General features: G+C 36.8%; 1 protein-coding gene across 9 annotated transcripts in view; it reads right to left on the bottom strand.

The window, feature by feature from the left end:
• LOC150102349 (cyclin-dependent kinase 20-like) overlaps positions 1 to 25,792 on the bottom strand; it is a 162,187-nt gene that overhangs the window by 133,376 nt on the left and 3,019 nt on the right. For 5 of the 9 annotated variants that reach the window (XM_090399289.1, XM_090399288.1, XM_090399290.1 and 2 more), the window contains exon 2: positions 3,926 to 4,079. In XM_090399289.1, the coding sequence (XP_090255415.1) occupies positions 3,926 to 4,074 (149 nt within the window). In that variant the 5' untranslated portion in view covers positions 4,075 to 4,079. Of the gene's footprint in view, positions 1 to 3,925; positions 4,267 to 6,905; positions 8,203 to 12,496; positions 12,556 to 25,792 lie in introns of those variants that run through there. The other 4 variants (XM_090399284.1, XM_090399292.1, XM_090399285.1 and 1 more) reach the window with 3 other exon arrangements.

Genomic DNA, 25,792 nt, shown 5'->3' with positions numbered 1-25,792 from the left:
CAGTTCGACTTCAGTTAAAAAAACCTTATAAATGTTCCTCACATCTTAGACTTCTGAGCTGGATCAGTGACTGGCTGTCAGATAGGTATCAGAAAGTTGTATATGATGGTCAGTATCCTGAAAGAGGAAAGTCATTAGTGGTGTACTGGAGGAGGTCAGTTTTGAAACCATTGTTGTCCAATTTGTATGTTAATGATATTGGGATGAGTTTAACTAGTGATATGCAGCTGTTTGCAGATGATGCAAAACTTTGGAGAGCAATCTAGAGTCAAGCGGATGTTATGGCCTTGCAAGAGGACTCGAACAGATTGCATGAATGGACTGGTAAGTGGAACCGTCAGTTCAATGTTGAAAAGTGTAAGGTTTGAAGATTTGGTAAGCAACGATGGCATGCGAAGTATACACTTGGTGGGGAAGCTTTAAAAGAAGTAGAGGATATGAGAGGTCTAGGAGTGATGATGGATGAGGACCTGAAATTCATGGGCCACATTGCACAAGTTGTGAAGACATCACATCAGATAATGGCAATGATGCAGAGGACCCTGATATGCAGAAATAAAGAGGTCACAATGCCATTGCATAAGGCCTTGATCAGGCCTCATATGAATTATTGTGCACCGATTTGGTCACTGTTTTTTCATGGTGATGAGGATATGTTGGAAAAGGTCGAGAGAATATTCACAAAGTGATTAGTGGTCTTTGGAATGTGGAGTATCAAGACAGATTGAGAGAATGTAAGTTGCAAAGCCTTGTGAATAGGAGAAACAGGGAGGGATGTGATTGAGACATATAAGCTCATCAGGGATTGTTATGAGGTTGACATGGAAGAGATTTTTCATACAATGGGAGATGGGGTAGAACAAGAGGCCATTGCTGGAAAAACTGCATAAGGAGGGCATGAGCAAAGGAGTGAAGAGCAGGTTCTTTGCAGCATGGAGAACGTTTGGTGAGTGGAATGCATTGTCTGAGTGTGTTGTGAATGTAGGCACATTGAATCAGTTTAAAGCAAGGTTGGATGAGCATTGTATGCAATAGTGTGTACCTCCCACAATGAGTCTCTGACTCCATGGAGGTGATGTTAATAGTAATAATAATAATAATAAAATCACTTGTAGAACACACAATTATTATAGACCATTATATGAGTGTTAACATTTAGGACCATGAGACAGTAGCAACTGCCTGTCACACTCTTTCTCTCTCTCTCTAGAAAATAAAAAATAAAAAATAAAAAAAACCTTCATTCATTACCACCATCATGAGCTCGCCATCAGTGAAGGCTTAAAAGATGAAGACTGGTTGCTCATCCACCCTCAAAAAATTGGTTATGACTAAAGGAGCTCAGCCAGCCCTTCAGGTAATAAAAGGGATTCGATGATTTATTTATTTTATCAAAGTTCATTCTACCATGTATGAACCATAACTTATGCTATGTTGCCGAGAATGGATAACAGACAAGTTAAGAGACTGTTTTTCTTAGATTTTGAATGCTTAAATTACTTTCTTATTTGACAAAATATCAAATGTAAAGTTATTAAATTAACGTGCTGAGAATGAATAAATTACAACATGATGTATTAGGTAGAAGAACAGCTGTTTGGATAATCAGTACCTAAAAAAAAGAAGGTGACATGAATACTACAATAGAGTTATGTCCTTAGTACACTACTGTTTAACTTGTATACAATAACATAATTTCTTTAAACTTGATGTTGAGATTAACACATAGTTGTTTAAAACTGTCTAATCATAACATATTATTCTTCAGGCAATATGTTTGTTTTGCAGGAGAAAAGGTTTTTCACATTTATGAGATTAGTTTGTTCAACTTCAGTTAAAAAAACCTTATAAATGTTCCTCACATCTTAGATGGTATTCAAGCAGACAATTCCAACTATACGAGGGTTGTCTGAAAGGTTATCAGCCTCAACCATAGATGGCAACACTATCGGCAAGATTTTTTTTTTTCTAAGTTAGTACATCTATCATAAGTATCCATATGAAATTGCAAGTCATTCTATCAAGTAGTTTGTTTTATACAGCTGTCTGAAACAAAAGTGTTGTCTGTACCCCTTGAAATGGATAAAATTGAGTATTGTGCAGTTATAAAATTCTTTGTAAAAGAAGGTTTAAAGGCAAAAGAAATTCATTCAAAGTTCATAAACGTTTATGGGCATTGTTCTCCTTCATTTTCAACAATTAAGAAATGGGGTGCCGAGTTTAAACATGGCCATACCAGCCTTGAAGATGATCCACGTGAAGGACGTCCAAAAAGTGTAACACACAGAAATCATTGATCAAGTGCACTATATGGTAATGCATGACCGGTGAGTCCAAGTGTGTGAAATTGCTGATACTATAGGCATTTCAAAAGAATATGTAGGATATATTCTGCATGAAGAATTGTATATGAAAAAGCTTTGTGCAAGATGGGTGCAGTGCTTGCTCACAGCAGATCAAAAACGCACCCACATGAAAATCTCTGAATAGTGCTTAGAGCGTTTTAACAAGAATAAAACTGATTTTGTGTGTCGATTTATTACTATGGATGAGACTAGGATTCACCATTACACACCAGAATCCAAACAGCAATTAAAACAGTGGAGACAGAAGCCAGTTGTTCAGTGCCAAAGAAGACAAAGTCTTCTCATCGGTGTTTTGGGATGCTAAAGGCATTTTGTTTATTAATTATCTTTGAAAGGGTAAAACAATAACCGGGGAATATTATTCCGATCTTTTAACCAGACTGGAAGAAAAAATTTGTGAGAAAAGACCCGGTATGCAGAAGAAAAACATCATCTTTCATCAGGACAATGAACCTGCCCACAAAGGTGTTTTGGCAATGGGAAAATTAAGGGTTCTGCACTATGAATTGTTGGAATATCGGTGATCGACACTATGAATTGTGTCGATTTATTACTATGGATGAGACTAGGATTCACCATTACACACCAGAATCCAAACAGCAATTAAAACAGTGGAGACAGAAGCCAGTTGTTCAGTGCCAAAGAAGACAAAGTCTTCTCATCGGTGTTTTGGGATGCTAAAGGCATTTTGTTTATTAATTATCTTTGAAAGGGTAAAACAATAACCGGGGAATATTATTCCGATCTTTTAACCAGACTGGACGAAAAAATTTGTGAGAAAAGACCCGGTATGCAGAAGAAAAACATCATCTTTCATCAGGACAATGAACCTGCCCACAAAGGTGCTTTGGCAATGGGAAAATTAAGGGTTCTGCACTATGAATTGTTGGAATATCCACCCTATTCGATTTGTCTCCATTTGACGTCTGTCTCTTCCCAAAATTAAAACTCTTCCTCGCTGGTCAGCATTTTTCTTCAAATCAAGAGGTGATTGCAGCTGTAGAGGGGTATTTTGCAGATCTTACCGAGAACCACTACAGGGACGGGATAATGGTGCTGGAGCATGGCTGGAATAAATGTATTAGACTTAAGGATGATGAAAGACTGATGAAAAATAAAAATAATTTTGAAATTATAAATTCATTTTTTCATTGTTAGGCCGAGAATTTTTCAGACCACCCTTGTAGAGCACTTATTCTCCTGCTTAACTACAGAGGTACTTTCTGAAAGAAGCCCAGCTGTTTACTGACAGTAGAAATATGAAAGAGTCATAAAAATGAGAGAGTACAGCACTTATTCTCCTGCTTAACTACAGAGGTACTTTCTGAAAGAAGCCCAGCTGTTTACTGACAGTAGAAGTATGAAAGAGTCATAAAAACGAGAGGTACAAGTTAATGTGCCAATGTGAATTTAATGAAAATATAAACATAACGTAGCTGGAGTCAGTAAACCATGATGCAACTTCTGGTACCAGAGAGTTGATGTAAATATAGTAATATAAATAACACTGAGTAATATTCATAATAATGTATATATGTTGTTTTGTAAGCGACTTTTACCTGAATGTTGTACAAGGGATTCCACTATCCAATTTTTTTAAAGGAACCTTCTTTAAAGCCACAGTTTCTCCTGATAAAACATGCTTAGCTCTCAGAACAATACCATGGGCACCTTCTCCAATCCTTCCAGTTATAGTATAATTTTCCATAACTCCTTCAAAACAAAACAAAACAAAAAGATAAATAAACAAATACACATAAAAAAACACAATCATAAATGTAAACCTATAATGTATTTTACATGAAAAAAAATATAAATAAATGGAAAATTTATATTAATTATAATGAAGAGCCAAAGGCTTCAATTCGGCGACATGAACTTATTTAAGTTAAGGGATATTATATCCCATATTGTTTCTTAGCCGAATAAGAAACTCAAAGAGTTTCATGCCGAATATAGAAACTATATAAAGTTCGGTGATTCCAAGTGTAAGCAATTACCTGGATAGTGCAGCAACTGACCCTTGAAGAGTACAAGCTGAGGCAACTCATGTAAAAGGTGGAGCAAGCTCTGATCACTATTCTTGATATTTACCCATAATGTGAACTTAACTCCAGTTAGGTGGAGCAAGCTCCGATCACTATTCTTGATATTTACCCATAATGTGACCTTAACTCCAGTTAAGGTCACATTATGGGTAAATATCAAGAATAGTGATTGGAGCTTGCTCCACCTTTTACATGAGTTGCCTCAGCTTGCACTACCTTCAAGGGTCAGTTGCCGCACTATCCAGGTATTTGCTTATGCTTGGAATCGCAGAACTTTATATAGTTTCTATATTCGGCATGAAACTCTTTGAGTTTCTTATTCGGCTAAGAAACAATATGGGATATAATATCCCTTAACTTAAATAAGGAAAATTTATAATTATTATTTGTAAGTGATGCTACATTTTTTTAAATTCATTACACTACATGCCCATTCCTTCAGTAATTCAATTTCAAGTAACTTTTACAAGTAATGTACATATCCAAGAAATAGAAAAGTAAAAAATCATTGAGAACTGGCAGACAGGCTGTGGATAAACAGAAAGAAGGCAGATATGGGGATCAGAATGAGAGTGAAAATCATAAGAGTAACATAATAGATGAATGAAAGAAGCAATTTTTTATTTATATTTATATGGGGAGCCTGCTAGAGAGTGAGTAGTACAGTGTTAGAGCGAGCATATGTCATACAGATCAATGATTTTAGTTCAGAAAATATTCACAATATCAGTAATTGTTAATGGTAGTACTTTGCGTGTTTTATAGCAAAAAAAGGATGCAAGATTTGAAAGCTGAGTTGGTGAAGATGAGGCAAATGCAGAGTGAAATGAATGGAACTGGAGATATGTATGGAAGAGTAAAGAAGACGAAAGCAAATGATGTTATGAAAAAAGGTGACAAGTGTATATGACAAGTGGCGTTGTATGGCGATTCAATTATAAGAGGTGTGGTAAATGAGAAGATGCACAAGATTTGTTTTCCAGGAAGTAAAATGAATAGAGCGATTGAAGTGTGGGATACGAGGAGTAAGCGAGCAAAGAAGTTGGTAGTGGTAGTAGGGACAAATGACTTGATTGGGAACAAGGTGAATGTAAGATTGGATATCAGGAGGTTGTTGAGAAGGATAAAAGATAATAGTGTGATAGGAAATGTAGTCAGTGCATTGCCCAGATATGACAGTGATGAGATGAGATGAGACAGAGAGCAAGGATTATGAATGACATGCTAGCAGAAATGTGTGAAGAGAAAGGAGTGCAGTTTGTTAATGTGTTGAATGAGCTTGAAGGAAGAATTGAACTGTACAAGAATGATGGACTGTATTTGAATGGCTTTGGTTGAGTCATTTGGAAAGATTGCTGCTGCTGGAAGGAAGAGTAATGTGTGCAGAGAATGAATCTGAGCAAGTAAGAAGTGATATGAAAGAGTGGGAGATTAAGGAAGGAAAGAGAGAGAGAGAGTTTGAAGTGGTGCTTATGAATGAAGAAGTGAGTAACATGAGTGTAGAGAATGAGAGAACAAGTGTACAAGAAAAACAGGGAAATGGGGAGGCTCAGATTGGAGTGGGGAAACACAGCATGAGAAATTCCGATACTCCAAGAGGATGAAATGAATGTGTAGATAAAAAGAGAAGGGGATGACATGGGATGTAGGGAAAAAGAAAAAAGTTGGATTTGAAGAAGGTTCTGGGATGAGTAAAGAGAAAACGAAATGACTCAAAGAAAGTATGGAGAAGTCACATCTAATAAGTGGCATCAGAGAAACTTGTTATGAATCCAAGAATAAACTGTTATGTTTGTATACAAATGCTAGAAGTAAAAGAAACAAGGGATATGAAATGGTTGCATTGATTCAGTTTGTTCACCCAATAATTGTTGGAATAAGTGAGACATGGTTGGATGAGGATAACATTCTGACAGGAATATAGAGGGAAGGATATGATGTATTTCTTGAAGACAGAAAACTTAAAAAGGAAGGTGGATAACTATTGATAATAGAAAAAAAGTTATGTCCATGCAAGGAGGAAAATAGTGGTAATGGTTTTGAGGGAGTATGATGTGATACAGAGGTGAATATAATGAAATACTTCATTGGATATTGCTATACACTTGTTAATGAAGAGGATAGTGACCATGAAATGTATAAGCAAATTAGCCAAACAAATGAGGAAAGGGTGATCATTATGGGTGATTTTAATTATGGGAATATAGATTGGGATGACGAGATAGCGAGAATTCGAGCATCAAATTATAGGCCAATCTGTGTGTCAGGTGTTATGGCTAAAGTGTTGGAGAGGCTGGTGAGAATCATGATCCAGAACTGGGTTGACAACAATAAGCATAAAGAAAGCAGTGAAACTCTAATAATTCATCAGTAAAACCTAAATAATAACAAAGCCTGCTGTAAACTGATACCTTAACAAATACCCTCACACTTATAAATAGTTAAACACACACACACACACACACACTTATATTTATAATATATTACTCACAAAAGGTGAGTTAGCCGGTCTCATACGGAGGTCGGGAGTTTTTTCAGCCGGAAACTCAGGTTTTTGAACAGCAAACCAGCCCAGTGAACACACATGGATTAGTCATCAATACATCCCAGCCATATGCCAGTCCTGAGCCTAGATAAAATTAGGGGGTTGGGGAAAGCAATGGTTGGAAATGACTGAAAGGGAAAACCTGGTACCATGTATATATTACTGTCCATTTAATTAATTATTTCTAATGTCTATACTTTATTTCTCTCTCTCTCTCTCTCTCTCTTAGTCAACTGATAGGTCACTTTGGTCTTATCAGCATATGCAAAATTCGGTCATCTGAGAATGACAGACAGAAACAGAAATGGTATAACCCAGAGAATCTTCCTGAAAGTGCAAGACAAAATAGGGATTAGGTATTACTAGCAGCACCTTGTGCACTATTATGCCTGCTCAAAATGGAGATAGAAAACAATGCAAGCAATAGTTGTGAGGCTGTTTATTGTTACACAGAGATAAAGATATCTACAGAAAGGTATCTGGTAGGATGTTATTACAGGACTAGGAATGTAGACAGCAACAAATGTATAATGTTTAGTCAAATTAGCTAGAAAAGTGAAATAAGGATGATCCTAATGGGGAAAAAAAAAAGAGTGAATTGGTTAGTTGTTTAGATTAATTCAACAAAGCAACAATATACTTGTTAAACCAAGAACATAAGTTCTTATCTAGCATAGAGCGCAATTGGAAGAATAGCGAAGATTGCGCCCTTCAATTGGAAAAGACCAGGGTTCGATTCTCATCCTGAGGAGGGGAATTCTAATATGGGCTTTTTCAGTTGAAGGTGAGTTAGCTATCTCATACGATGGTAGGAGAGTTTTTTCGCACGGAAACTCGGGTTTTTCATCTCGCATACAGGCAAATCAGTCTTCAGAACACACGCAATTTACAGACAAAAAATACTGTTGTTGGTCATGATGGGTGATAGATAGCAGCTGTGTCGTAATTGGAGAATTAAGTAGTAGTGGAGAGGATGAGATATATTTAGTGAATCAGAGTTGTGTGCCCTCCCACAATGAGTCCTTGGACTCCCTGGAGGTGTCACGTAATAATAATAATAATTATTTATTTTGGAAACCAAGCAGAAAATTTTCTAGGCGATTTTATAAATGATTCCTCAGTTAGTCAATCTTTGAAAGATAAAAAGGGTTTTTACATTGCGTTTTCAGAAATAAAAAAATTATTTCTGGAAACTCAAGTTTTAACCCTGCAACTCAGAAAAATATTGATTGCTGACTCAAAAACAGTTAGTGTGAGGAACAACAAGATGGCACAGATTTCTGTATTCTCTTCGCATATAAGTCTACAAACTGTTGATGTAAACAAAATCAACTACTGTTATGAAAAATGGTAGAGAATGGTTGCTTACCAATTTGCAAAAGTTAGGCTAAAAGAGTTATTCCTACTTCCTTTAGAAAATGAAAAACATTAGCAGATTTATTTATTGTATTTTATTCATTTTTCAAAATTCAATTTTTATTTATTTTTCATGTTATTTTTTATAATATAATCTACAAAGAGATTCACTAAAAAACACATGAATAGATCTTCAGGGGTTTTTTTGTTTTTTTACAGTAATAAAATATGCATTACTGAATTAACAATACTTGATTGTATACTGATTAATGTTTACTTTGATTCTTGACAACCTTGATTAGAATTTAATTCAAGATGAATTTCTAGTCTAAGGTTTTCATATCTGACTAAAAGTTTAAAGACTCATTAGCAATTTCATATTACACTTAAGGAAGTAAAATATTTATTTGAAAGATGGCAGTGGTGATAGGTTTGGAATTATCACTGAAGCAGCTAAAGCTATGAGGCTAGTGTATTATGTCCATATATTGCGTGTGAGAGAGTTCATAAGCATTTCTTCAACACTCTTCAGCCATAAATTATTTCAAATATCTAAATTTCTTATTCTATCTTCCCTTGTTTCTGCCAACATTGCACTTAAAACTTTCATTTCCAGTGTTTGTATTCTACTGTCTCTTTTTGTTAGTTCCCATTACTCTGCTGCACAAGTCTATTTAGACTTATGCAGCAGAACGTAAAACATAACTTTTGTTAAGCCTTATATTCCTATGCAACTGTTCTCCACCTCTCTCTTCATATGCCTTCCATAATCTCTTTTTCTTCTGAAATTCCCCTTTTATTCCTTTTGCCATCTATTTGACTCCAAATTGCTTTATCTTCTTCACTTGAGGTATGCAATCTGTCATTGCTGTCAGCAGTTTTTTCTTAAGTATCACCCATGCGCTCACAACCCTTCTTCCTTTAAATTCTTTCATCCATTGCACTGCTGCAAGCTAGTTACTAAGTATATGATAGTCAAATGCCTTATAATTCCACATAACTTACTTCTGTTTTGATACCTCCCCATGCCTATTCATCCTCCAAGTCAGGACTACATGGCCACTTCCACCAAGAGGGGGGCAAGTATGCCACCTCAGTCACAATTAGATCCTCTGATACTATGACCAAATCCAGAACTCTCGATCCTCGTGTTCCCTCCACTACATCCTGCCTAAGACAGCTGTCCCTCCAGAAATCCAAAAATTCAGTTCCCTTGTCCACTATAGCTGAAGTCCCCTCATAATGATTGCTTACTTTGCACCTTGCCCAACTAATTTGTCTAAACATTTCCCTCATCATCATCTATATTCCCTGGTCTGTAGCAATATCCCACTAAATAACTTGTTCTATAAACATCCATCTCACACCATATACTCTCAAAGCAATTAGTGTTATTTCAACTGAGATCCTCCTCTCCTGAGAGTGCACAATTCATCTCTTATTATGAGTAACACTCCTTCACCATGTTTACCTTCCCTATCCTGCCGAAATATGCTATATCCTTCAATTTCTATCCCTGTTAAAACATCCTCCTCAGTTAACCAAGTTTTACTGATACCAGCAACCTGTGGAGAAAATGAGTCAATCAATGCCACAAACTCATTCCCTTTACTCGTAATGCTCCTACAATTTGTATACAGAAAAACTAGTGTACTGCCAGCCTTCTTATAGCCATTATTACTCCCCTCATACTTCACTTTAATATAGCATACACCCACTCATTCCTCAAGTTACTATCACAACAAGAGGCCATCCCTGCAACATCCCACCTGTGGAATTCTAGTTTCCCTATCCCAACACACCCACTTGCCCAGAAAACAACATTCTCTCCAAATGCATGCACCCTTCTGCATTCAAATGCTATCCATCTCTTGCATACAGCTCCCTTCTACCCTCAAACATATTCCATGCATCCACATGGATGAACTATGAGGAGTACAACAGATGTTGTGGCCTAATAGGAAGACTTGAATAGATTGAGTGACTGGGCATGTTGCAAAATGTAAGGTTTTAAAATTTGAGAAACAAAGATGTGATGAACAATTTATGCTTAGTGGGGATATATTGTTGGAGGTGAAGGAAATAAGAGATGTTGGGGTGATGGTGGATAAGGATCTAAAATTGAGAGAGCACATTACCAAAACTTTGAGGAAAACAATGAATTCTGAGAATAATGCTGAGGACACTGACTTGTAGAAGTAAGGAGATTCTTGTTCCATTGTATAAAGCTCTGATTATGCCACACATGGACTACTGTGCACAGATATGGCCACCTGGTTTTCAAAAAGATGAATAGATGTTGGAAAGGGTCCACAGGAAACTGACTAAGGTAGTTTCTAATCTCTGGAATGCTGAATATGAGGAAAGGTTGAGAAGATGAAATTCACAGTCTAGTGGACAGGAAGAAGAGGGGTGATATAATAGATGTGTACAAGTTGGTAAGGGGTTATTACAAGATCGATGTTGAAGAGGTTTTCATAAAATGCTAGGAGATCAGGGAAGAAAGAGGTCATCACTGGAAGCTGTATAATGTGGGTGTGAACAAGGGCAGGCATTTTTGCATACAGAGTTGTGAATGATTGGAATGTCATGTCTGAGAGTGTGGTATCTGCGGGAGAATTTCAATGTGTTTAAGGCACGGTGTGATCAGCTGTGTGTGTGCATATGACAAAGGGCCCTCCTAGATGAGTCTTTGGTAGTAATAATAATAATATTCAAGTCCCCTTTTTCTGCACATTCTCACTATCATCTCATTCATCATTACTGCTCTTCTCCTCCACTCTGCATTATCATACCAGGGCAACACACTCGCTATCTTTCCTCAGACACATTTCTGCTGTACTATGTCTAACATCAACCTCAAATGTCATGCTACATGATTAACACTACTGCTCAGGTCATTCGTCCCAACTATTATTATACTTTTCTCCACACTTTCACCCCTCTTCACTGCAATTGCCACACTCTCTATCATTCCATCAGGCAAGCACTCCTCTGGCAGTCTACTCTGAACATCTTGAATCATTAAATCTTCATACATGACACTCCAAGTAGATTCATTCATCCTTCTCTTACTGTCATCCTTGATTATTACAGCTTACAATCTCTCTCTCTCTCTCTCTCTTGGCTTTCTGCAATTTCCTCTCTTCCACTGCGTATCCTATTCTTTCACTTTCCTCTCTCCCTTGCTATATCTGATGCCGTTCTCTTACACCTACTCTCATACTTCTCATATTACCCAACTTCTCTATCCTTCCAAAATCTTCATTCACTCTCTCCCTCTTAACTCAGTCTTCATTCCTTTCATCTCCTTTCTCAGCAGTTCTATTTCTCTCTTCACACATTCTGCTTTCAATTGCCACACACACACACACACACACAATCATGGCCATCAGACAAACCATCTCGGTCCACTAAACTACCCAAAGCTAAATCTATATGTAGGTCTTAACATTCTTTTCATCCTCCAACACATTACTGGAATCCACAAACTGAAAATCACCCATTTCTGAAGCACTATCTCTACCACCGCTAAATCCCAAGATTGAAACATTCATGTCTCCCGGTGCCTCCCACTGTCTACATTTCATGCACCCATACACTTCCTCATCTCACACCTGCCACATTCTTAAACAATGGAACACGTACATAGAGCATGCATAGCAAGCTACAAAATCTTCAACTAGGTTATGAATAACACTGTCTTTAAATGGAGAAGGGCTAGGGCTGTTAATGAAACTGGTAGGCACCATTTCGAATACAATCGCTACACATGGAGAATTACTGAAATCATGAAATCCTAACTAAATGCCAAACAAATACCAGATAATTATACAAAACATACTTTGGGCAGACAGGCTGTTCTGCGACAAAAAATACGTGAAACCTCAAAAATTTGGTCTGGCAAAGTATAGCATTGACAACTAAACACAGTATCCTGTGGGATGAAGCTCATCTTCTCCATAGAAGCAGTTTTAAATATGAATGCCTTTTCAAAGAAAGTTGTGAAGCCCTTTTACATCAGCCTAACCTCAATCAGACTGTCTCTCTCTTTCAAAAGTTTGAGAAATTCTCATTTTATTTAAACATTAAAAATAGTTTTAATATTATTTATTAATATTAATATTCATTTCTAGCATCCATTAACTGTTTTTAATTGGTAAACCAATTATTGTATGTACCTTGTATCCTGTTCTTTGATTGCTTGTTCTTTCTACACATCAATGATGTACATTGATTTTCATTAAGAAATAGCCAGCCTGGTTGGCCGAGTGGTTAGCATATCCGATTTACAGCCAGAAGGTTGTAGGTTCGAATCCAGCCAAGGGTATGGATGCTTGTGATTGTCTTTGAAAATACTAATGGTGGTGGCCGACGGTTGGTGTAGATGATTATTATTATTTGACATCTCCAGGGAGTCCAAAGACTCATCGAGGGAGAGTGTGCCAACAGGGCCGGCAGAAGAGGGCATGCGGACACCGCTACGAAGGGGGTGCCGCCGGCGAGGCACCATTTTATTTTTCATAAGTTCATTTTTAAGGAAAAAAATTTTTAGCATAAAAACAAAAATTCTTAGAATGATCAATATTAAAATAAACAAGGCCAGATACACCAATAAAAATTAAGAAAAATTGTATAATGCCGCCTCTTTGATCAGCCGACTGTTTACAATTTTGCAGCGAGAACAGGCTAAATGCTTGCGTAGAGAATGTTGTGTCTACTTCAGTCTATCTAAAGTGAAATGGTGAATGGTTTTTATGTGCAGAAACGAATTTTCGTACAAAACATTTGTTGCTAGTTAACCAGTCATATGGTATGCATCTCAGTAGGCTACTGACCGTAGCGCAGTGCAGACTATTATTTCATCTCTGTGTCATGTTGTGTAATATTGTGGGTATAAAATACAAATGGAATCAAAAATTTTAAAAAAAAGTTATCCGTTGCACAAAATCGTAAGCAACATGCTGCAAAAGAAGCAGATGTTAAGAAACAAACTGGGGCTCTTAATAAATTTGTTAAAATATCAAAATATTCTGATGCAGATTGTAACCAACTCGATACATCAGAAATCAGAGTTCAAATGAACCGTGCACATCATCCAATTTGCATCAAAGTACTATTGAAACTATGAACAAGATAACAAGATGCATGATTTAAGTGAAAAACAGTTAAGAGAAGATTTAGTTGTAGTTGACCATGAAATTAACACATTGTTAGTCTCTGTAAATTTAGAAGATCCAGGTGAATGGTGAAATATTGATGAAAAGTTACAAGTTGTTTTAATTGAAATGGGGCCTGCTGAAAAGAAAAATATAATATATCCCAGAGAAACATATGGTCGTAAATTTGGCGACACGTATTATAATAGAAAAATGGAAAAAGGGGAGCACATGCCAAGAACATGACTCATTTATTCCAAAAATTTAAATTCTGATTTTTGCTTTTGTTGCAAACTTTTTGCACCTACTGAATCAAGTAGTTTTGTAGAAGGTTATAACGATTGGAGAATGTAAGTACAACTTTGCATAGACATGAGACTAGTTTAACTCACATGAAAAATATCTTAAAATGGAACTTGATAAAAATTTAAAAAACAAAACTACTATTGATTGCCAGACTCAAAGCATGTATGAAATGGAAAAGAAACATTGGACGAGTGTTTTAGAAATTATAAAAGCTTGATTGAAATTATAAAATTCCTTGGTAGCCAATTTAGCTTTTCGCGGATCATCTGATAAATTATATGAAAGGAATAATGGCAATTTTTTAAAATTAGTCGAACTGTTTGTGAAGTTTGATCCCGTTATGGAAAAATCATGTTGAAAGGGCCCTAAATCGAAATAATAGAGTACACTATTTGAGTAAAGACAGACAAAATGAAATATTGGAAAATTTAAGAAATGCAATCAGGAATACAATTTTATTATCAATTCGAAAATCTAAACATTATTCCATAATTTTAGACACCTGATGCAAGTAAAACAGAACAAATGACCATTATTATTCGCTTTGTTCCTTGTGACAATGGAATTGTCAAGATCAGTGAAAACTTTTTAGGTTTTGCAGATGTATCAGATTCCACAGGACGTGGTTTATGTGCAACAATAATGGAACAACTGAAAAAATGGAACATCCCCATTGAAGACATGAGAGGTCAAGAGTATGACAATGCGGCAAATATGAAAGGGAAAAAAATATGGGCTCCAAAATTTCCTTTTGAACAAAAATCCTCGAGCTTTTTACGTGCCATGTGCTGCTCATACTCTAAATTTAATCATTAACGATACAACCAAAGTATATGCAGATACAATTAGTTTCTTTGCAATTATTCAAGAAATATACAATTTCTTTTCATTCTCTTACAAACATTGGGCAATCCTTTTAAAGTTCGTAAAAATTTTAACATTGAAACAGCATCAAAAACGTGATGGGAAAGTAAGATTACTGCAATCTGCCCTCTACGACATCAGTTAGGTCTCTATCATATCTCCCCTCTTCCTCGTGTCCACCAGACTCTGCAAATTACATCTTCTCGATCTTTCCTCATATTCAACACTCCAGAAGTCAGAAACTACCTTAGTCAATCGCCTTTGAACTCTTTCCAACATCTCTTCATCCTTCTGAAAACCAAGTGACCAAATCTGGGCACAATAGTCCATGTGTGCCTAATCAAAGCCTTATACAAAGGAACAAGAATCTCCCTACTTCTACATGTCAGTGTCCTCCATATCATTCTCAGAAGCCTTTGTGTTGTCTTCACAATTTTGGCTATGTATCCCCAAAATATCAGATCCTTATCCACTATCACCCCCAGATCTCTTGTTTCCTCTACCTCCGACAATATATTCTCACCAAGCATAAATTCTGCATCCCATCTTTGTTTTCCAAATTTTAAAATCTTACATTTTGCAACATTGAACTCACATCCCCATTCCTGTTTCCATCACTCAATTTATTCAAGTCTTCTTGTAAAGCCACAACATCTTCTCTACTCTTCATGGTTCATTCTAACTTTGCATCATCTGCAAACAACTGAATATCTCCATCCAAATCTTCACCAATATCATTAATACACAAGTTAAACAGTAATGGCCCTAAAACAGACCCCTGAGGCACACCACTAGTGACTTTCCTTTCCCTGGATCTCGCTCCCCCATACACAACTTGTTGATACCTATCAGATAACCAGTCTCGAATCCAATGCACCAATTTAATATCCAACCCCATCCGCTCAATTTTGAACATCAACTTATCATGCGGTAATCTATCAAAAGCCTTTGCAAAATCTAAGTATATTACCATGTATCCTTCTTCTCTGTCCGAGGAAGCAGTCACCTAATTGTAATAAGTAAGCAGATTACTAAAACATGACCTCCCTTTAGCAAATCCATGCTGTCCATCAAAGATAATACCATTGCTCTCAACCCAATTCTGGATCCTAGTTCTCACAAGCTTCCTGCAACAACTTAACTACAACACCTGACACACACAGATAGTCCTACAGCTTGATGCTTGAGTCTTATCACCTCCTTTATGAAGTGACACAATCTTGCCCTCCTTCCACTCCTTAGGAATTTGACCCAGTGCAAGATTCGTATTAAAAAAATATGTCAAGGCTGGCGTCAACTCCCTGGCACATTCTTTCAGAATACGTTGTGATATATTATCAAGTCCCACAGCCTTATTAACATCTAATTTGCTCAACTCCCACATACACCTCTTGCTCACGTACAATCTCTCTCCTCCCCATCATCAACTGCTCTCTCACCATGAAGTCACATTCACAAGATTGAAAGACCTTTATGAACTGCTCATTAAGTATCTCCACCACACCTTCCGCAACAGCTCTCTTTATATTCTTTTCTCCAATCAATGTCATCCAGCTATAATCATTCTTTCTTTTGCTGGCTACATATCGAAAGAACTCCACAGGATTCTTTTTGGCTTCATTAGCTAACTGTTGTTCATACATCACTTTAGCTAACCTCACCAACCAAGTCACCTGCTTGCATGGTCTTTGTAGTCCTCGTGGAATTGGTTATTTCCACTTTTCTTATGCTGCCTCCATAATGACCTTTTTCTCTGTATCGCATACTTAATCTCTTTATTCATCCATTTCACATGTATCTTATTTAACCTTCTCACCCTTGGAATACATTTAGACAGTGCATCTACTAGATAGTTTTTGAAAATCCCAAAAGCTGCTCTGATCTCTTTTACAGCTAACTCCTCATTCCATGCTACACCTGCAAACTGTCTCCTGAGCTCTTCATAATCACCCCCCTTGCAGTTCCACATATACACTTTTCTTACAGAGGTCCTCACACTGCTGGCAACCACCTAGGTAAGAACCTCATGGTCACTCTCACCAATTGGTGGCTGATTTGACACCTCATTAATAATTATATCCTCTGATGAGACGACCAAATCCAAGACCCTTAATCCTCGTGTGCCCTCTGTTACATACTGTCTGAGGTAGTTATCCCTCAAAAACTCATTTTCTTTGCTTGCAGTTGCTATCTCATCATTCCAGTCTATACTGTCATAATTAAAATTGCCCATAATGATCACTTTTTCTTGGTTTTATTTGTTGACCAGATATTAATATGTGATATGCACAAATTGTAAACAAGTTTCACCAGCTATTCTGTCTGGCTTCTTCAGGAAAAGTATAATGGTACACACTAATGTTTGCTAGTAAAAAAGAAGAATGGAGTAACACAGTCAAATAAATTAAAACTGATGCATAACATCATAAGTATGGAGCGTGGTGTCTCAGTCATTGTTTATTGAGTGTGTTATATAGTTTTTAGCGAAGCGAAATGAAATTCTGGTAAGCTGAGTGAATTTATAAGGCTTTTCCAGATGTCTTTCAGGATAATTCTTTGATTTCTGTTTAGATTTTCTCCCGAACAGAGTACAACCGCAGCTTCTTTGAAGTTTTTACACTGAAAATCTTCTTCTATATAAGGTATAGAGCTGTTATCCCAATTGATGATGTGGTTAGAGATCGAGAAGTGATGGGCTAATCCTGAAGTATCTGTTCTGTTGTTGTTCATGTCCACCTATTATTTCCTAAATTGTTTCGATTATATCCTAAATTGGATATAATCGAATTTCCAGGCTTCTTGATGTTTGGCCTATTTAATTTAATCCACAGGAACATGGGATGTTGTATACACCTGCGTATTTGAAGAAGGCATTAATGTCCTTAGGAGATCTTAAAATGTGGCGTATAATTTTGACAGGTTTGAGAGCAACTCTGACGTTGAAAGACTTCAGGAGTTTGGCTATTTTTGTTGAAACTGAGCCTGCATAAGGGATGACGATAAAAGTTGTATATTGCATGACAGAAGGTTGTTGCTGTGGAGTGTTTCTATGAAGAATCTTTTTGATTATATTTTTTGGGTAACCGTTGTTTACTAGTGTTTGATATGAGAGTAAGTTCATCAAGAAGATCTTTTTCTTCTGAGATAATATTGATCATTCTATTTTTAAGCATATGCATTATGGTGAGACGATTTGAAGTGCAGGTAACGTCCGGTGTCTGTTGGTTTTCGATAGATTGTGAACTGGATTTGTTTATTCTCGTTTCTTTATTAGTGTATCTAGAAAAGGCAATTTGTTATTCTTTTCAAGCTCTAACGTGAACTTTATTTTTTTGGTACAAGGAATTTATTTTTATAAGGAAATCAAATAAGGTAGTTTCTGTGCCTTTCCAAATTATGAAAACATCATCTACATATCTCCACCAAACCAACAGCTTTGGATTTTATTATTATTATTATTTACTTTGGAAACGATGTCAGTTTCTAGTTTTTCCATGAACAGATCAGCGCAGGGAGGTGATAAGGGGCTGCCCATGGCTAAGCCATCAAGTTGTTCATAAATTATGTTATTCACTTTGAAATATTTCAATTTGAGGCAATGGCAAAAAAGCTGAGCTGTGTCATGTGGATAGAGATAGTCTATGAGCTTGATAACTTCTTTAACAGGTACGTTGGTGAATACCGAAACCACGTCTAAGCTTGCAAGGATATCTGTTTTTAAGATGGTGATGCCTTTTAATTTTTCAGTGAAATGCTTAGAATTCTTTATGAAGGAATCTGATTTTTTTATATTATCTTTCAAAAGATGGGCTAGATATTTCCCTAGTAGATATGTAGAAGAATTTCTTCCGTTGACGATCGGGCGGAGCGGAACTCCAATTTTGTGCACTTTTGGTGCACCACATAAGCATGCCGTCAGTGGGTGTAGAGATTTTAGACTTCGTTGTAAGTCTGAAGACCACCTAAAATTGGATCGACATCTAATATGTGATAAGTTGACGTGTCTGAAACTAACTCAGTGATCCTTGTTATTGGTGTTCAAAATAACCATCGAGTTGCCTTTGTCTGCCTTTAGGATGATTATATCTTTGTTCTTCTTTAGGTTTGAGAGGGCTCGCTTTTCAAGAGGAGTTATATTAAGTTTTGGTGGATTTGAAGTCGAAAGGATGGTAGTGCTTTTTAATCGGATATCATTTGCTACTGTTCCTGGGAATGAAGAAAGTGTCTCTTAGCTAAATATCTAACCTGTCTTTTGAAAGATAATATAAAAAAAAATCAGATTCCTTCATAAAGAATTCTAAGCATTTCTCTGAAAAATTAAAAGGCATCTCCATCTTAAAAACAGATATCCTTGCAAGCTTAGACGTGGTTTCGGTATTCACCAACGTACCTGTTAAAGAAGTTATCAAGATCATAGACTATCTCTATCCACATGACACAGCTCAGCTTTTTTGCCATTGCCTCAAATTGAAATATTTCAAAGCGAATAACACAATTTATGAACAACTTGATGGCTTAGACATGGGCAGCCTCTTATCACCTCCCTGTGCTAATCTGTTCATGGAAAAACTAGAAGCTGACATCATTTCCATAATAAATAATAATAATAATAAAATCCAAAGACGTTGGTTTGGTGGAGATATGTAGATGATGTTTTCGTAATTTGGAAAGGCACAGAAACTACCTTATTTGATTTCCTTATAAAAATAAATTCCTTCCACCAAAAAATAAAATTCACGTTAGAGCTTGAAAAGAATAACAAATTGCCTTTTCTAGATACACTAATAAAGAAACAAGAGAATGAACAAATCCAGTTCACAATCTATCGAAAACCAACAGACACTGAACGTTACCTGCACTTCAAATCGTCTCACCGCAATATACATCTGCCATCGTCATCCCTTATGCAGGCTCGGTTTCAACAAAAATAGCACATATCGCACAAAAACTCAGCATAATACACATGTTTAAAAATAGAGTGACCAATATTATCTCAGAAGAAAAAGATCTCCTTAATGAACTTACTCTCATATCTCAAACAATAGTAAACAACGGTTACCCACAAAATATAATCAAAAAGATTCTTCATAGAAACACTCCAGAGCAACAACCTCCTGTCACACAATATACATCTTCCATCGTCATCCCTCATGCACGCTCAGTTTCAACAAAAATAGCCAAACTCCTGAAGTCTTTCAACGTCAGAGTTGCTCTCAAACCTGTCAAAACTATACACCACATTTTAAGATCGCCTACAGACATTAATACCTTCTTCAAATACGCAGGTGTATACAACATCCCATGTTCCTGTGGATTAAATTACATAGGCCAAACATCAAGCCTGGAAATTCAAAAAAAATAACATATAGGGGACGAGAACAACAACAGAACAGATACTTCAGGATTAGCCTATCACTTCTCGATCTCTAACCACACCATCGATTTGGATAACAGCTCTATACCTTATATAGAAGAAGATTTTCCATGTAGAAACTTCAAAGAAGCCGCAGTTGTATTCCGTTCTAAACAGAAATCAAAGAATGATCCTGAAAGACATCTGGAAAAGCCTTATAAATTCACTCAGCTTACAGAATTTTATTTCGCTAAAAACTATATAACGCACTCAATAAACAATGACTGAGACACCACGCTCCATGCATATTACCATCCACATTACCTGGTCTATGTTATACGTCAGTTTTAATTTATTTGACTGTGTTATTCCATTCTTCTTTTTTACTAGCAAATGTTAGTGTGTACTGTTATACTTGTCCTGAAGCCAGACAGAATAGCTGGTGAAACTTGTTTACAATTTGTGTATATCATAATGCTCACTCTTTTCTTATTAGCTTGGCTAATTTGATCATACATTTCATAGTCACTACCATCCACATTACCTGGTCTATAACAACATCCAACCAAGTATTTCATTCCATTCACCTCTATCTCACACCATACTGCCTCAAAACCACTGCCACTATTTCCCTCTTGCATCTCCACTTTGTATGGACATAACTCTTTCTCTATCATCAAGAGCACTACCCCTTCTATCCACACGAAACACATCATACCCTTCCATCTCTACTCCTGTCAGAATGTTGTCCTCATCTAACAATGTCTCATTAATTCCAACAATTTTTGGGTGAACAGACTCAATTAGTGAAATCATTTCATCTGCCCATCCTTTCTTACACTTTTAACATTTGTATACAAACACAACAGCTCATTCCGGATCTACAGCTAGTTCCACTGATACCACTCATTCGACGTGATCTCTCCATGTTTGACTGGGGCCATTTCCCTTTCTGCTTATTCATTTTAGAACCCTCTTCAATTCCAACTGTTTCCTCTTGATCCCAGGTCATCACATTCCTTTCCTGTCTACAAATGCTCTCATATCCTCTTGGGGCATCCGCCTTTCTCACACTGTGTACCCTTGTCCACCCAGATCCTCACCATTTCCCTGTTCCTCTTGCACACCCATTCTCTCATTTTCCATACTCATGCCACTCACTTCCTTATTCATAACCACCTCTTCAATCTCTCCTGTCTTACTCTCCTGCTCTTCCACATCACTTCCCACTTGATCTGATTCATTCTCTGTACTCACTTCTCTACCTTCCAGCAGCAGTCTCTCCAAGCGACTCACACCATAACTACTCAAATGCAGTCCATCTCTCTTATATAATTCACTTCATCCTTCAAACTCATTCCACACATTAACAAACTGTACTCCCCTCTCCTCACACATTTCAGCCAATATATCATTCATAATCCTTGCTCTCCACCTCATCTCACCACAGTCATACCTAGGCAACATGCTTACTACCCTTCCTGTCACACTATTCTCTTTTATCCATCTAAGCAGCCTCCTGATGTCCATTCTGACATGCTCTTTGTCCTCTGTCAAGTCATTCGTACCTATTAAAACCATCAACTCCTTTGCTTGCTCCCTCCTCATATCCAATGCCTCAATCATGCTACTCATTTTACCGCCTGGAAAACATACTTTGTGCATCCTCTCATCCAGCATACCTTTAATAATGGAGTTGCCAAACAATGCCACTCACTCATCTTTCGTCTGACATTGTAGTGAATGCAGATATACTGGATGAGCTTAAAGCATGGTTTGATGAGCTTTGTGTGCAACAGCATCTAGTGTTAATAATAATAATAATAATAATTAATCATCCTTCTTTTATTTTTTAAACCAATTTTGTCATCATTTGATAATTCATTCACAATGTGAATGATTTCAACAGGTTTCTTTCTACATATCTTATTCATTGTGGCAAAGAACTTAATGATCTAGGGATCTAAGAAAAGCTTCTAAAATATAACCAACACTTTGCTTATTAATATTTGATCCAAAAATCAAACGTTTTTTAATGGACAGTTAAATTTCATGTGAGTGTATATGAATAAATTTACACTTATACTTTGCTAGTGGAACTACTTCAGTTAGCCCACAAAATATTTATACTATTTGGCTCATGGACTATAAACATGTAACAAATACAAATTGCATATAAGCGATATAAGTGACTGATTTAAGAAATCAGCTCTAGAGAACTCTGTAACTTCTCTAAATTTTTCAAATTTAATGAGTTCATAATCCATATAGTGTTTTCATACCCATCTATAAACTTTAAATCACATTCTACACCTCAAAACTAATAAAATTGTCCAAATAAACACAGTTCTGGAAACTTTGCAATTCTGAGATAAAGTCCTTTGTAGTGCAGCACCAATAACCTGCAATGCAGACTTGAAGGCAAAATGTCAAGAAATAAGCATAAGAGCTTGGTAATTTGGCAGAAACAGAGTAGGACCAACATATCTCACAGCAGATGTTCTTCAAAATTATTTCTAGTAACCACACAGCCATTGAGGTTTCTCACTACTGATAGCCTCAATGAATTTTAAGAGTTCCTGGCTAGTGTCTGATGGCAGCATACACAGTGCACCCATTAAGTAATGAGACAACAATTATTATATCAAAACAAAGAACTATTATTGAGAATTGTCAATTACACAGATTTTCAAAATAATCTTCCTCCAACTCTGCATAATGTTTACATCTGTTGTACAGGTGTTCAAAGACACAGTGGAAGTCCTGAATATGAACCACCTTTAGTCTCTGGGTCACACCATGCTGGATGTCCTCAATGTTGCTGAAGTGCTTCCCTTTCAAGGCACTTCATCTGGGGTTAGAGGAAAAAGTCTGTGGGTGGAAATCTGGCATATGTGGGAAGGTGGAGATGTTCGATCAAACAGATTGACTTTGAAACCAGAAACTGCTGCACAGGCAGCGAACAGTGCGTGGCGTGTTGTTGTGGAGCAGTTCTTTCCTGACATGTTGCATGCAGGTGTACAAGCAACGCATTACTCCTAAATAATACTGCCCATTCACTATGGTACCCTCAGGAACAAATTCACGAGGGATAATTCCAGGAGCATCAAAAAAAAACAATGACCATTGTCTTGACACATGATTTTTGCAACCTGACTTTCTTCTGCCATGGAGAAGACATTCTACACCATTCCATGCTTTGGCATTTCGTTTCTGAATCAAACTGACAACTGAAAACTTTCATCGCTGGTAACAATTCTTTGCAACATATCATGATCTTGATGAACTGCATTGATGAAATTTTGACAACATGCAACCTGGTGCTCTCTGTTCGTGTGTCAACGTGCACAGCACAAACCTCAAACAAATCTTCCTCTTGTGCAAATCGCTTTCTAAGATTAATCTGGCTGTTTCCTTACTGACACCAACCTGTACAGCAAGTAGCCGAGTGGTTATTCGCCTGTCATCGGCAGCAGTTTCCCTAGCTTTCACCACATTTTCATTTGTCTGTGCAGAAACTGGTGGTCCACAGTGTGGGTCATCCTCCAGGGATTCCTTCCCCTCTTTAAACATTTAAAACAAGTCGAACGCCTGTGCACAGCTCAGACAGTCATTGCTGTAAACTTTTTTTTTAGTCTTGGTATACTTCTGCAGCAGTTTTTCCAAATGTACAGTAAACTTTTATCATAGCTTGTTGTTCCATAATGCAACTTCTGATGTGCTCCACTCACAGACTTATTTCAACAGTTACCACATGAAAACTACTGCATCACCAGCCCCATGAACACACGCAGCTACAGCCACAGAATATCCCAGGAGGCATAGGGCTAGTCACCTTATCCTCGAGACAGGTACGACTTAGAAGGGCTTAAGATGGCTCTGTAGCAGGCCAGTAGGCCTAACACATAGAAGGGAGAAGAAGAAGAAGAAGAAGCTCTCAGTTTCAGGCTGGAATGTGAGGAGTTTTGTCATGTAGGAACCATATGTTTATACTTCACATCAAGGGATTGGTTGATATGAATTTACAGCCGAAGCAACTCAGGCTATAAGACCATATCATGTCTGTTAACAATATGTGTTCTAATGGCCGGTTTGCCTGTTCTGTGGAATGAAAAACCCAAGTTTCTGGGAGGGAGAAACCCTGCTACCTCCATATGAGACTGGCTAACTTACCTTAAGATGAGAAGCCCTGATAAAAGTTCTTCATGTCCTAGAGAGGATTCAAATCCAGGTCTTTCCAATCAATGAAAGATAACTCTTTATAATTCTCTAGAATCATTTCTGGAATCCAAATGAACCCAACTGTGTTACAGAAGTTCCTCACAAGGGAATGTTAGAAAGCATATCACAGAAGATGTTTTCAACTGCAGTTTACAAGAAGACATGGTCATGATGACAATCATCTGGTAACCATGATCATCTACTTGAACTCACTGGAAATGTTATAAGTAAAGCCAACTTTCATGCAGAAATATCCATACAACTGCATGTAAGACACCTTCTTCTACTGCAATCCTCCATGTGCTAGTGAGTGGATTCCATGCAACCAGATGCAGTACGTTTTCCTCAATTTCCAGTATCCTAATTGTTCTTCTTTCCTCTTTCACTTTGTGGTGCAGAAATGTGCAACACACTCAAAAGTAGCAATAAAGTTGACAATCTTTGAGAGCAGAGAATTCAATGACCACTTTTCCTTATTTCACATGGATGTGGAATCGAGATAGCCTCTTCTTCATACTTTTGAGTCTTAACAATAATGGGAAAGTGACAACAGATTTTTAAATATGATAATTAAATAACTGCAATATAAAATTTCTAGGATACAAATTAAATTCATTAACCTGATTCACATATCATGATTATATACAGTAAATCACAACATGTTCATAAACATGTCATCATTTATATAATTACAACTAAAGATTCTTGTCATTCTCATTTAATCCACAAGGTATGCCACTATCCCTTCTAACACATTCAATCATATCCAAGCTCTTTTCAATAAGGTTTGCAGTTTTTCATGCTGTGTTGCTGTGGATACACAGATACAACTATCATATAAAAGGTATAAGCAAACAAATAGAAAGGCTTATGTGTTGCGGTTCATATCAATTTATTTAAAGGTATTAATTCATAACACAAGAATGATAAGAAATTAATTAATATTTATTTAATTTGCTGATATTTTGCTGGTATTATATTATTATTATTATTCCTGATACCTCCAAGGAGTCCGAACACTCATCGTGGGAGGACACCTACAACTGTTTCAACCACTACACTGGACCTCTACTATGAATCGTCTCCATCAACGCTATCTACCACCCACCTCCACCGCAACTAGTATTATTTTGTCTGTAAATTGCATGTGTTCTGAAGGGCCGATTTGTCTGTATGCGGGATGAAAAACCTGAGTTTCCGGAAAAAAAAAAACCTGCTACCTCCGTATGAGATCGGCTAACTCACCTTTGATTGAAATCGTCCAGATAATGATTGCTCCCATTGCGACAAGAACTGAACTTAGGCCTATCCAGCATCTTTTTTGTTTGTTTGTTTGTTTGTTTTTGTACTTGCTCCGAAGATGCTAGATATAATAGCAGCAAAATATCAGCAAATAAGTTAAATAAACATTAATTTCTTAACATTCTTCTGTTGTTAATGAATAACATTAAATAAACTGACAAGGCATAAGTAGTTAGTAATCAGATGTGATTATTTTGTTATAAAAGATTTTAGTTTGCATTCATGTGCTTCCATTTATTGGGATAATGTTTTGGGCATCTCAGCAATAAACC

This window comes from Typopeltis vanoorti, chromosome 10, assembly GCF_054136105.1.
Source record: "Typopeltis vanoorti isolate ZY-2024b chromosome 10, IOZ_Tvanoo_1.0, whole genome shotgun sequence".
In the NCBI taxonomy this organism is placed as follows: Eukaryota; Metazoa; Arthropoda; class Arachnida; order Uropygi; family Thelyphonidae; genus Typopeltis; species Typopeltis vanoorti.
The sequence above is the reverse complement of the archived record's forward strand: the minus strand, read 5'-3'. Positions and strand labels throughout refer to the sequence as shown.